Source organism: Bos taurus, chromosome 2 (assembly GCF_002263795.3).
Source record: "Bos taurus isolate L1 Dominette 01449 registration number 42190680 breed Hereford chromosome 2, ARS-UCD2.0, whole genome shotgun sequence".
Lineage (NCBI taxonomy): Eukaryota > Metazoa > Chordata > Mammalia > Artiodactyla > Bovidae > Bos > Bos taurus.
In genome coordinates, this window is record NC_037329.1 from 127,725,851 (window position 1) to 127,740,602 (window position 14,752).

At 42.8% G+C, this 14,752-nt stretch overlaps 1 protein-coding gene across 1 annotated transcript; it reads left to right on the forward strand.

The window, feature by feature from the left end:
• The first annotated feature begins 199 nt into the window (after nucleotides 1-199).
• Nucleotides 200-5,401, forward strand: SYF2 (SYF2 pre-mRNA splicing factor). Its single transcript, XM_024982554.2, has 7 exons — nucleotides 200-250; nucleotides 470-580; nucleotides 2,016-2,141; nucleotides 2,548-2,665; nucleotides 2,982-3,072; nucleotides 4,203-4,301; nucleotides 5,088-5,401. The coding sequence occupies exons 1-7, from the start codon at nucleotides 224-226 to the stop codon at nucleotides 5,251-5,253; spliced, it is 738 nt and encodes a 245-aa protein (XP_024838322.1). The 5' UTR covers nucleotides 200-223; the 3' UTR covers nucleotides 5,254-5,401.
• Nucleotides 5,402-14,752: the final 9,351 nt, after the last annotated feature.

Here is a 14,752-nt window from a genome sequence, read left to right on the forward strand (position 1 = left end):
GCCCCCGCTATGCCCCCTCCTCTACGGCCTTTTGCAGCTGCGCAATACTCTGCCCAATTGAAAATGTCTCACTGCCTAAAGGGGCAGGGATTGGCCCTAAATTCCTGAGGCTGACGGAAGAGGCGGGGTTTATGGTAGGCTATTATTATGTATTGACGCGACAGTCCAAAGGTCGGCGGAAGTGTTGGGTGTTGTTTCCGGAAGTGGGAAAGGAAAGCTTGAGATGGCGGCTGCGACTCTTACCGAGAAGGTACGTGCGGCTGGTTCTATCTAGGGTTCTTAGTTGGGGAGGGTTCTGAGGGCAGCAGGGGCGAGAAGTGGAGGAAATGCTTGTGTGCCGGGTCAGGAAGGCGCAAATAATGTGGGGCCAGGATCGGCGATGAGCGCCTGGCCCAGCCCGCGGGGACTCACCTGGGCTGACCGGGAGAAGCCTAACCGGCCCTTACTCGGCCTCTCCTCCTCCGTATAGGTGCCGGTGGGTGGAGCAGAGGAGCAGCAGCCTCCCGCAGGAGCCGAGGAGCTGGCCTCCCAGAAGCGCGAACAGAGACTGCGCAAATTCCGGGAGCTGCACCTGAAGCGGGTGAGTTGTCTTGGAGGCCACCTGACACTTGTCACCTGGCCAGGCCCGTGCACATTTGTGGAGGGAAGAGGAAGGCTCACCTGTGCGTGTGACAGATGAGCAGAGCTGGATGAAAGTTCTGTCCCAGTGGTTCTCAACCTGGCAGCACATTGGAGTCACTTTTGGAAACGGACACACTTTCTCCAAACCTTTTTTCGAGTTTGGGGGGGTCTCTCACTAACAGCCTCTCTGCAGTATGACCCCAGTAAGCTCTTCCAAACAGAGGGAACACATGCAAAGGAAAGGAATTCATATCAGGGATGAGTCCAGCAAACAGCTGGCTGCAGTTGGAGCCAAGAAACAAAAAAGCAGCTCTTGACTGTTTGAACTCAAAGGGTCCTGACTGATAGCTCGGCCATGGTTTCACAAAATCCTCACCCAGACTCAGACTACCACAGTGTGACAAATGCACAGCGATACAAACCACAGAAATGACCCCACAGCACCGTCTTCTGCTAAGACCAGTGGTAAATATAGCACTAGCCTCACTCCCTTACTCCTGCCTCCTGTATAAAAACTTAAGTATGTTCATAAAAACAATCAGAGTATGCCCTGACTTTCTGATCCTGCCTAAGCCAGAGCTTCCTGCAGTCACCCGATATAGACTCAAATTCTGTAAGTAGGTGTTAACCTTTTCACTGAAATGTCTCCAGTTCCCTGTGGTTTGCTGTTTCCTTCTGTGTAGCACATTCAGCTTTGACCACACGTGTGTTCTTGGTGTCTGGATGGCAGGAATGACAGGTTGAGAGAAGTCTGTTTCTTTACCCAGAAAAATTTGATACAGAATCAAACACACTTACCTATTTACTTGGAGGGAGTGTGTAAAGAACATGGGGTTGGATATTAAGAGACACATCTTCCTGGACTAACTGCCTCCAGCCTGTGACCCAATAAACATCTAACGTAAGGTGTCCCTGAGATAGTATACTTGTTTTGGTTTATGCAGTTAAATTTATTTTAAAACAGACTCTTCATACAGTAATTTAAATGGGGAGTGCCTTTCACTTGCCAGAAGGTAAACTGCTAAAATATCTAAAGAGCAGGAGTACTTGGGAAAGGTTAGAGATACTATCATAGGTATTAAAGCGCAAGCCTCAAATTGAGGCTTCTTCCTTGAATTAGGATTAAAAGGGAATTGAAAGTAGAATATTTTTTTTTCATAATGTGAGACATTAACCTCCAGGCATCTGGAATAGCACACCAGTACAGCTCAACACATTTCTTGACTGTATACAAATGTAAGACCTTGCTTAAAATCCTTTGATGGTTCTCTTTCTTTTAGGATAAATGGAGTCCCTTGTTAATGTGTCTACTTGGCCTTGTTTAAAGTGGTGAAAATTTGTTTGGATTTATTTTTATGTTTCAGCCAACAACCTTTTTGTGTTTATGGTTTTAGAATGAAGCTCGTAAATTAAATCACCAGGAAGTTGTTGAAGAAGATAAAAGACTTAAGTTACCTGCAAATTGGGAAGCCAAAAAGGCTCGTTTGGAATGGGAACTACAGGAAGAAGAAAAGAAAAAGGTTAGGAACTGCTCTGCTGTCCTCATAAGTGGTCTGTTCTATCGTATTGAGATAGTAAAAAAAAGCTCTTTATCAGCTGCAACACTTTGGGCAAGTAATTTAATCTCCCTGTGATTGTGTTTTCTCATCTGTAAAATGGGATCTGTAATAATTACTTGAGTTAATTATGAATTAAATGAGTCAGTGCATTTGGAACATTTAAGAGAGGGTCTGACACTGGATAAATGTTGAATAATTATTATTTTGTAGATTGATGTACTCACTTCTTATATAGTAGCAGATAAGCAAATTTCTCCTTCACATAGTAATGGTTATTTTAAATGTATTGCTTTATATTCACTTAAAATAGTTCAAATAATTGCTTGTATCATAAGGGCAAGCATTAGCTTTTTTCCCTTTCATTTAGGAATGTGCAGCGAGAGGGGAAGACTATGAGAAAGTGAAGTTGCTAGAAATCAGTGCAGAAGATGCAGAAAGATGGGAGAGAAAAAAGAGGAGGAAAAACCCCGACCTGGGATTTTCGGGTAAGACTGAACTTTATTGAATAGGCCTCTGAGATAAGCATGCCTTCAGTGTTTCTGGTTTTAAGAAAGGATATGCCTCTTCATGGAGTATTCTGTAATAGACTTATACTCCTAAGAAAAATACAAATACATCATATATGGCAGAAGTGAAAAAGGCTCTAGTTGAATCAGCTGGATTCCTTTATTCAGTGCTAAAATTAAAGCCTGTTGGTCAGGATCTTCAGGATACAGGCTATGCTAATAATTTTGATTTTTCTCTGAATAGTAATGATCAAATAAGGTAATATATCGTTTCCAATTCTCATTTTACTTTTAGATTATGCTGCTGCCCAGCTTCGCCAGTATCATCGGCTGACCAAACAGATCAAACCAGACATGGAAACATATGAGAGACTGAGAGAAAAGCAGTAAGTTGACAGGATTAATGCAAGTCCTGTTTTCATCCTGAAGTGGTATTGATGTATTAAAACTTGTGTGTTTACATAAACATATATACATAAATACACACTGTAGTGCTTAGGTATGGATTAGCAATAGCTGGGTTTTTTTGTTGTTGTTGCTGTTTCTTGGCTGTGCTGGGTCTTTGTTGCATGTGGGCTTTCTCTAGTTACAGCAAGTGGGAGTTACTGTCCATTGAAGCTACTCTCCGTTGAGGTGTGTGGGCTTCTCGCTGCGGTGGCTTCTCCTGTGGATCGTAGGCTCTTGGTGCACTGGCTTCGTTAACTGCAGCACTCAGGCACAGCAGTTGCCCCACATGGGCCCTGGAGCATGTGGGCCTCAGCAGTTACGGGGCATGGGGTTAGTTGCTCTGTGGCATGTGGCATCTCCCTGGACCAGGGATCAAACCTGTGTCCCCTGCACTGGCAGGTAGATTTTTAACCACTGGGCCACCAGAGAAATGCTCAACAACTGTATAAGGATAGTTTCAGGTCTTGATGACACTGTTTACTGCTCGTCCACAGCAGTTAAGCTAACCACATGATTATCTTGCTAGCTGGGCATTCTGCAACTGGGTGTTGAGAGATTATCGTAGTTACTCATATTTTGCGACATAGAATGCTTTAGTGCCAGGATAGTTGAACTGCTGTAAAGGACCAGAGAGTGAATATTTTAGGCTTATAGGCTATCTGGGCTCTGTCACAACTACTCCACTCTGCCCTTGTCATGTGAAAGCAGCCATAGAGTAGTCCTAGACAGATGGGTGGACTGTGTCCCAGTAAAACTGTTTCTATAAACAAGAGGCTGGAATTTGCTGGCCTGCTGTAGTGGAAAGAGAACCGGAAGCTGGAAGCAAGTCCTTTAACCTCTGACCCTTGGCTCTTTCATCTGTAGAATGAAGGTGTTGAACTAAGTGATTTCTTAACTTTCATCCTTTACAATTCTGTATCCTCTTTTCTCTTGTTTTTTTAAAAAAGATGAGATAGGATCCCACAGTAAAGACATTTAGGTATTTTATCTCTCTTCATGAATGGTAGTTTAGCCTGAAAATGTGGAGCACTTGCAGTGTTACTCCAAGACCATGTTGCTGTCTTTTCAGTGGAGAAGAGTTTTTCCCAACGTCCAACAGTCTTCTTCATGGGACACATGTGCCTTCCACAGAGGAAATCGACAGGATGGTCCTAGACCTGGAAAAACAGTGAGTACTCCATACAGCAGCCATCTCATTAAATGTTTCGTGAAAAAATGGACATAACGTGCTTGGAATGAATTAAGATAGATGTTCTACTCGCTCATGTCTGACCTTGCATCTCTAGTGGTATTGGGGACAGAGAGCAAGTATGAATTGAATCCATTTGATTTGGAATGAAGATGTAAAATATTGATGGAATTGAGTTATTATAATTGAAAATTATAAATAAAATTATTCTCTTTAAAGAAATTATTCTTAATTCTACTTTAACAACCGTGGCACTCTTTGATTTAAAGAAGTATAAATGTTCTAGTAAACTTATATATTTGTGTTTCTTAATACTGATAGGGTTGTTTTTCCTGATATTGATCAGGCAGAGCAAAATGAATTTAATTTATAGGAGCTCATACACTTCAGTATTAAGATTAGTATCTAGTACATACTATATACTCTGTTCATATTAGCTGTGGTTATTAATATAATTATATTTATTATAATTATTAATTAATAATATAATTACTGTTACAATCATTTCCTTTACTTCATGTATCCAGTTCCTGGCAGTGCATCATTGTTCTTTTAGAAGCATTCTGCAGATTTGTTTGTATTTACTGAATTTCATGGTTCATACCCAGGGATATGCTGTTAATTGGCAGTTTCAACTTCATCTTGATGAAAACTGGGCTTCCCCCTCCCCAAAGTGTGCTAGTTTAAGTGTACTGATTTTTTTTTTGTCATGTTTTATTAATACCAAAAAGGAAAGCAGTTGTGAAATTTATTTTCTTCTCCCAGAATTGAAAAACGAGACAAATACAGCCGGAGACGTCCTTATAATGATGATGCAGATATTGACTACATTAATGAAAGGAATGCTAAATTCAACAAGAAGGCAGAAAGATTCTATGGGAAATATACAGCTGAAATTAAGCAGAATTTGGAAAGAGGAACAGCCGTCTAATCCCATCAGGAACTGTTTAGAAGCTTGAGAATAGAGTGAAAATTTCTGCTAGCAAATTGAAGTTCTCTTCAGAGTTACACTGTAAACTAGAGCTCCATTTGTGCCCTCCCACCCAGCATTTAAAAATAAATGTTTTTTCTTAAATGTATACTTCATGTATATTTCCACATTTTTTGTGCTTGGATATAAGATATATTTCTTGTAATGTACTTGTTTTGTAAAAATCTACTTTGTATAAATTCTATTATTTTTCTATGTATTTTAAGTGTGTATGACGAATCTTTGAAGCATTTTGGGTTTAAGGAATGCTGGTAGCGTATGTAAGTGTAGTCCTTGTTACTTTGAGTATTTCGATGAATTTGATAAAATCTAGAACTGGACTTGGGAACCATGCGGGGTTGTGGACTCCATAGCTAAGGATGGTGATGAGGAGACGACAGTGGCTGCTGGAGGGCAGGAGCAGCTGTCTCCATAGAGGGCTGCTTAGGACCAAGTTCAGGAAGTGGAATTGTCCTCCTGTAAACAGTGGCCAGATGTAGTTCCCTTTTGGAAAGGAGCTATCTTGTGGATGAGAGTCCCTACTAAGCATTGTATCATTTAAAACACGTATCTGGGGACTTCCCTGGTGGTCCAGTGGTTAAGAGTCCGCCTTCCTGGGTTTAATCCCTGCTTGGGGAACCAAGATCCCACATTCTGAGTCACTTCAGTCATGTCTGACTCTTTGAGACCCTATGGACTGTAGCCTGTGAGTGTCCTACGTCCGTGGGATTTTCCAGGTGAAAACACTGGAGTGGGTTGCCCTTTCCTTTTCCAAGATCCCACAAGCCCATGCCCTGCAACTGGAGAAACCCATATGCCTCAGCAAAGACTCAGCACAGCCAATAAATAAAATGAGTATTTGTATTTATACATTTATATTTACGTAAATATACACACACGTGCTTCCATTGCAAACGTGGTCAGAATAGTACAATGAGTCCTACAATAATTCAGTGCCTGTCTTTAATAATTACCAACTTATGCCAATCTTTGTTTCATCTTCATTTCTATTCACTTTCTATAACTCTCATGTTATTTTGAAGCAAATACTAAATGTGTAATTTCATCTATAAATATTTCACTATCTGAAAGATTAAAAAAAGACTACAATGCTATTATCACAATAATAGTCCTATTTTAATAAAACTAAAGAGTAAAAGATCGGTATAATTTTTTCTGTGTGTTGATAAAAATGCTAAGTACCTAATTAGAACATTCCAAATTAAGAAAAACCTGAAACTCAAGAAAATTTCACAAAAACTTCAGCTTTAGTATTTATAATTAATAACCACTGATGCTTATTCCCTTTTAAAATTTATGTAGTACTTTCTATTTCTGCTCTTATTTTATCTTCTAGCGTTTAATCTCTGTGCAGTTAGGTCTGACCACAGCCTGGATGCTACCTCTGAAAATAAATATATGTATTTTTCTTAATATGTATATTTTTTATTGAAGTATAGTTGACTTATAATGTTTCAGATGCACAGCAAGATGATTGAGTTATACACATTTTTTGGAGATTATTTTCCAGTGTAGGTTGGTTCAGTTCAGTCGCTCAGTTGTGTCCAACTCTTTGCAACCCCATGAATCACAGCATGCCAGGCCTCCCTGTCCGTCACCAACTCCCGGAGCTCACCCAAACTCATGTCCATCGAGTTGGTGATGCCATCCAGCCATCTCATCCTCTGTCCCCTTCTCCTCCTGCCCCCAACCCCGTTTTTCCAATGAATCAACTCTTTGCATGAGGTGGCCAAAGTATTGGAGTTTCAGCTTTAGCCATTAGTCCTTCCAAAGAACACCCAGGACTGATCTCCTTTAGAATGGACTGATTGGATCTCCTTGCAGGCCAAGGGACTCTCAAGAGTCTTCTCCAACACCACAGTTCAAAAATATCAATTCTTCGGTGCTCGGCTTTCTTCACAGTCCAACTTTCACATCCATACATGACCACTGGAAACATTTTGGATTTTTGAGGCCCCCAAAATAAAGTCTGACACTGTTTCCACTGTTGCCCCATCTATTTCCCATGAAGTGATGGGACTGGATGCCATGATCTTCGTTTTCTGAATGTTGAGCTTTAAGCCAACTTTTTCATTCTCCTATTTCATCAAGAGGCTTTTTAGTTCCTCTTTGCTTTCTGCCATAAGGGTGGTCATCTGCATATCTGAGCTTATTTATATTTCTCCTGGCAATCTTGATTCCAGCTTGTGCTTCTTCCAGCCCAGCATTTCTCATGATGTACTCTGCACTTAAGTTAAATAAGCAGGGTGACAATATACAGCCTTGATGTACTCCTTTTCCTATTTGGAACCAGTCTGTTGTTCCATGTCCAGTTCTAACTGTTGCTTCCTAACCTGCATACAGATTTCTCAAGAGGCAGGTCAGGTGGTCTGGTATTCCCATCTCTTTCAGAATTTTCCACAGTTTATTGTGATCCACAGAGTCAAAGGCTTTGGCATAGTCAATAAAGCAGAAATAGATGTTTTTCTGGAACTCGCTTGCTTTTTCAATGATCCAGTGGATGTTGGCCATTTGATCTCTGGTTCCTCTGCCTTTTCTAAAACCAGCTTGAATCTCTGGAAGTTCACGGTTCATGGATTGCTGAAGCCTGGCTTGGAGAATTCTGAACATCAGTTTACCAGTGTGTGAGATGATAGGTTATTACAAGATACTATAATTCTTGTGCTAGACAGTAAACCTTTGTGATGTGTTGCCTATCTATTTTTTAAAATTACAAATCTAGCATTCTATCCATACGAAGTCAAGTGGAATCAAAATGTCATAAATTTTTTAGGCAAAGATTGATAAATTTTCTAAGATACATATATTATTGATACGTATACAAAAGCTTTTCTACTGTGCTTGAGAAAGGCTTGAGAAAAAAAATCAAAAAAAAAAAAAAGATGGAGAAATTGGAAAACTAAATGAAATGGTAGCACTGAATATGAAATAGAAGAAACAAGCTAAAGTAAAAGATCATCACATAGTCCAGTTGTTTTTAAACATGACTGCTCATTAGAAACATCTGGAGCTCTGGAGGAAAAAGAAGCAATACCTGGGTATTTGTATTTTTCAAAAACAAATTTCAAGGTAATTCTGATATGCACCTGGATTTTAAAAAGTGATTACAGGTTTTCCTATTAAATCATAGTTTTGGTGATACAGAGTTCTGTTTTTCTGTTGACCAATCATGATACAATGGTGTTAAACAGTTAATAGCTATATAATCACAATAGTGAAGAATTCCAGAAAAACATTTACCTCTGTTTCATCAACTACGCTAAAGCCTTTGACTGTGTGGATCATGACAAACTGTGGAAAGGTCTTGAAGAGATGGGAATACCAGACCATCTTACCTGTCTCCTGAGAAACCTGTATGCGGGTCAAGAAGCAACAGTTAGAACAGTTCTGTATGGAACAGCTGATTGGTTCAAGATAGAGAAAGGAATATGGCAGGGCTGTCTGCTGTCACCCTGTTTGTTTAATCTGTACGCTGAGCACATCATGAGAAATGCCGGGCTGGATGAGTTACAAGCTGGACTCAAGATGGGGGAGAAACATCAACAATCTCAACATATGTGGATGATACCATTCTAATGGCAGAAAGTGAAGAGGAAGTGAAGAGCCTCTTGATGAGGGTGAAGCAGGAGAGTGAAAGAGCAGGCTTAAAACTCAATATTAAAAAATTAAGATCATGGCATCTGGCCCCATTACTTCATGGCAAATAGAAGGGGATAAGTTCAGAGTAGTGACAGATTTCCTCTTCTTGGGCTCTAAGATCACTGCAGATGGTGACTGCAGCCATGAAATCGGAAGATGATTGCCTCTTGGCAGGAAAGTGATGACAAATCTAGACAGTGTATTGAAAAGCTCAGACGTTACCCTGCTGACAAAGGTCCGTATAGTCAAGGCTGTGCTTTTCCCAGGGGTCATTTACGGTTGTGAGAGCTGGACCGTAAAGAAGGCAGAGTACCGAAGAATTGAACTGTGGTGTTGGAGAAGACACCTGAAAGTCCCTTGGACAGCAAGGAGATCAAACCAATCAATCTCAAGGGAGATCAACCTTGAATACTCATTGGAAGGACTGATGCTGAAACTCCAGTATCTTGTTCATTTGAAAAGTCGACCCATTGGAAAAGTCCCTAATGCTGGGAAAGACCGAGGGCAGAAGGAGAAGAGGGCGTCAGAGGATGAGATGGATGGCATCACTGATGCAATGAACATGAACATGGGCAAACTTTGGGAGATGGTGAGGGACAGGGAGGCCTGGCATGCTGCAGTCCCTGGGGTCACAAAGTGTCTGACATGACTGGGTAACTGAGCAGCAACAACATGTCCCTTCATCTGGGACTCTGGGCCATAACTTTATGCTTTTTCATCATCACGTAATATGGTTTTGCTTTAGCTGCTGTGGGACTCTGGTTCTTGCTCTGTCTGCCCTCTGATGGAGGAGGCTAAGAGGCTTGAGTAAGCTTCCTGACGGGAGGGGCTGGTGATGGGAAAAACTGGGTCACGCTGTGGTGGGCAGGGCCTTGCTCAGTAACACTTTAATCCAATTATCTGCTGATGGGTGGGTTGCACTTCCTGGTAGTTTTTGTCCTGAGATGACCCAGCCCTGGGGACTACATGCTCTATGGTCGGGTTAATGGCGACCTCCAAGAGGGTTTACGCCAAGGCGGACCTTCCCAGCCCGATGCTGCCAGTGCCCCCATCCCTGTGGTGAGCCCCTACCCACCCACGCCTCCACAGGAGACCCTCCAACACCAGCAGCTAGTTTTGGTTCAGTCTTCTGTTGGGTCGCTGCTCCTTTCCTCTGGGTCTTAGTGCATGCAAGGTTTTGCTCGTGCCTTCCAAGTCTGGAGTCTCTGTTTCCCCCAGGCCTGTGGAATTCCTGTAATCAAATCCCGCTGACCTTCCAGGCCAGATTCCCTGGGGATTCCCAGTCCCTTTGTCAGATCCCCAGGCTGGGAAGCCTTAGGTGTGGTCCAGAACCTTCACGACAGTGGAGAGCTTCTTTGGAATTATCGTTCTCCAGTTTGTGGGTCGCCTAACTGGCGGGTATGGGATTTGACTTTATGCTGATTGTGCCCCTCTTTGTCTTTGGATGTGGGGTGTCTTTTTTTGGTGGGTTCCAGCATCCTCCTGTTGATGGTGGTTCAACAGTTAGTTGTGATTTTGGTTCTCTGGCAGGAGATGAGTGCACATCCTTTTACTCCACTATCTTGAACAGGAAGCTCCTGAAAATAAATATATTTCATTTCCCATTTCCACTGCCTTAGTTCAGGTCTTTAATCCTGAGTATTGCAATAGCCTTAAACAAAAACACACATCAAAACACACTGTCACATGGAATCTGGCAAGGTATTTACAAGAATATATGGGCCAGCAGGGTTTATTCTAAGAATGCAAGAGTAGCTTGAAGGCCTGTAAATTGCCTGTCCAATATCAATTCTCTTTATAACCAACCAAACCCTGATTTTTTGGGGTGAATTTGTGGTAAAATTTCCAGCTAAACATTTGTTTTCCCCTGACTGACCTGCTATTCCAGGTTGCTATAGCTCTGGCTAAGATGACACAATCTAATCTGAGAAATCTTTTGCTTTCCTCGTAAGGGAGCCACTCCCTGCTTCCCCCGTTCTTCTTCCTGCTTGGATCATACATGAGAGGGCTGGAGTTGTAACAGCAGCCTTTTTGTGCCATGAAGTAGCAAGCATGAGGACAGACTTAATGTGCCAAGGAGAGTGGAGCTTGCATTCCTGTTTGCAACACTGAGCAGCGGCGCCAGCCCTAGACACCTGCCTCTCATCTTCCTGTTACCTGCTGCTGAAGAAATGTGTGAACAATGCATGGTTCAATTTCAGGACAGATGTGAAATATACAAAAATCAGTAGTTTTTCTCCACTCTAGAAATAAATACCTAGAAATGGAGTTGGGAGGAAATAGGTTACAATAGCAATAACTATTAGTATCTGTATATACATATACATATATATTTATATATATTGGCCAAGCCTGAGGCATGGGATATTAATTCCCCGACCAGGAGTGAATCCATGCCCCCTGAATTGGGAACAAAGAGTCTTAACCATCAGACTACCAGGGAAGTCTAGCATATATTTGTTGTGGAGTCTGCTCCTGTGGGTGGGGTTGGACCAGCGGCTTGTGCGGGTTTCCTGGCTGGGGGAACTTGAGTCTGTGTTCTGGTGGATGGAGCTGGATCCTCTCTGGAGGGCAATGCAGTGTCCAGAGGTGAGTTCTGGGTGTCCATGGGCTTTCCAGGTGACATGAGCGGTAAAGAGCCCACCTGCCAATGCAGGAGGCATAAGAGATGCAGGTGCAGTCCCTGGGTTGAGAGGATCCCCTGGAGAAGGGACTGGAAGCTCACTCCAGTATTCTTGCTTGGAGAATCCCATGGACAGAGGAGCCTGGTGGGCTGTGGTCCATAGGATTGCACAGAGTCAGACATGACTGAAGCGACTTAGCACACACGCACAGGTGGAAAAGCACACATATGGTGCTTTTCTACAAACAAAGAAAGCTTATGTGAAACTTATGGCTTCGAGCAGCCTGTCTTTTAATGTTCAGGGTTGTGTTCCTGTTTTGCTGGAGGATTAGCATGGAGTGTCTTGCACTGGAGCTTGCTGGCTCTTGGGTGGAGTTTGGTCTCAGTGTAGGTATAGATGTCCGTCAGCAGATGAGTGGATAAGGAAGTGTGCTACATATACATGATGGAATATTACTCAGATATAAAAAGGAATGTATTTGAGTCAGTTCTAATGAGGTGGATGAACCTGAAGCCTATTACACAGAGTGAAGTAAGTCGGAAAGAGACAAATACTGTATATTAATGCATATATATATATGTGTGTGTGTGTGTGTGTGGAATTTAGAAAGATGATACCGATGATCCTATATATAGGGCAGCAAAGGAAACACAGATGTAAAGAGCAGACCTTTGGACTCAATGGGAGAAGGCGAGGGTGGGAGGATTTGAAAGAATAGCACTGAAACATGTATGAAGTGAAGTGAAGTCGTTCAGTCATGTCCAACTCTTTGCGACCCCATGGAGTATAGCTTACAAGGCTCCTCTGTCCACAGAATTTTCCAGGCAAGAGTACTGGAGTGGGTTGCCATTTCCTTCTCCAGGGGATCTTCCCGACCCAGGGATCAAACCCAGGTCTCCTGTGTTTCAGGCAGACACTTTACCGTCTGAGCCACCAGGGAAGCCTTGAAACATGTATACTACTGTATAAAAATAGATGACCAGTGCAAGTTCGATGCATGAAGCAGGGCACCCAAAGATGGTGCTCTGGGACAACCCAGAGGGATGGGGTGGGGAGGGAGGTTCAGGATGAGGGGGATACATCTATACCTGTGGCTGATTCATGTTGATATATGGCAAAAGCCATCACAATATTGTAAAGTAATTATGCTCCAATCAAAATAAATTAATTAATTAAAAAAAGAATGTATTTGTTGTTGTTTAGTTGTTAAGTTGTGTCTGACTCTGGCAACCCCATGGACTGTAGCCCGCCAGGCTCTTCTGTCCATGGGATTTCCCAGGCAAGAATACTGGAGTGGGTTGCCATTTCCTTCTCCAGAGGATCTTCCCGACCCAGGAATCAAACCCGTGTCTCCTGCACTGGGAGGTGGATTCTTAAGACACTGAGCCACTTAACACTGAGCCTGGGTTAAACGAGAAGGCACAGGACATATGTGAAGAAAATTATAAAATCTAATTGAAAGAGTTAACATGAGACTTCAACTTTCAGTCAAGATGGAGGGATGGGAGATGGATTTCTCTTGCCGCTTGAAACAAAAACACAAGAAGCTTATGTGAATGGCAGTTTTCTCTCTTCCACCACGTTGGGTCTCAGTTGCAGCACGCGGAACCTTCTCTGTGTCACGTGGTATGTTTCAGAGGGTGGGGTCTCTTTCTGTGGCACCCTGGCTCAGTAGCTGTGGGCTTAGTTTCCCTGCAGCACATGGGATCTTAGTTCCTGGACGAGGGATCAAACACACATCCCCTGCATTACAAGGCAGATTCTTAACCACCAGACCACCAGGGAAGTCCCAGCAGTTTTCAAGATACTGGAAATAAAACAAGGAGGCCCAGTGGTTCCTAAGAGAGGAAACAAGGGTAGCCCTATGATCAACTGAGCTCACTGGGTTTAAAGAATGTCCAGGCTATGGAGCATGGTGGGAGAAGCCAGGCAGAGCCCAGAGGTGCCCAGAGTGCTGGAGAGAAAGGAGCTGCACGCAGAACTGGGAAAGTCCACAGAGGTCTCAACAAGCATAAGGCAGAATATGTGTGTGAGGAAATGACTGGAAGCTGAGGGAAGAGTCGAAAAAGCAAGAGAGCTCCAGAAAGACATCTATTTCTGCTTTATTGACTATGCCAAAGCCTTTGACTATGTGGACCACAATAAACTGTGGAAAATTTTGAAAGAGATGGGACTACCAGACCACCTGACCTGCCTCTTGAGAAACCTGTATGCAAGTCAGGAAGCAACAGTTAGAACTAGACATGGAACAACAGACTGGTTCCAAATAGGAAAAGGAGTACGTCAAGGCTGTATATTGTCACCCTGCTTATTTATCTTATATGCAGAGTACATCATGAGAAACACTAGGCTGGAGGAAGTACAAGCTGGAATCAAGATTGCCGGGAGAAATATCAATAACGTCAGATATGCAGATAACACCACCCTTATGGCAGAAAGTGAAGAGGAACTAAAAAGCCTCTTGATGAAAGTGAAAGAGGAGAGTGAAAAAGTTGGCTTAAAGCTCAACATTCAGAAAACGAAGATCATGGCATCCGGTCCCATCACTTCACGGGAAATAGATGGGGCAACAGTGGAAACAGTGGCTGACTTTATTTTTCTGGGCTCCAAAATCACTGCAGATGGTGATTGCAGCCATGAAATTAAAAGATGCTTACTCCTTGGAAGGAAAGTTATGACCAACCTAGATAGAATATTCAAAAGCAGAGACATTGTCAACAAAGGTCCATCTAGTCAAGGCTATGGTTTTTCCAGTAGTCATGTATGGATGTGAGAGTTGGACTATAAAGAAAGCTGAGTGCCGAAAAATTGATGTTTTTGAACTGTGGTGTTGGAGAAGACTCTTGAGAGTCCCTTGGACTGCAAGGAGATCCAACCAGTCCATCCTAAAGGAGATCAGTCCTGGGTGTTCATTGGAAGGACTGATGTTGAAGCTGAAACTCACTTTGGCCACCGGATGTGAAGAGCTGACTCATTTGAAAAGACCCTGATTCTGAGAAAGATTGAGGGTGGGAGGAGAAGGGGATGACAGAGGATGAGATGGTTGGATGGCATCACCAACTCGATGGACATGGGTTTGGGTGGACTCCGGGAATTGGTGATGGACAGGGAGGCCTGGCGTGCTGCAGTTCATGGAGTTGGACTCGACTGAGCGACTGAACTGCACTGAGGGGAGA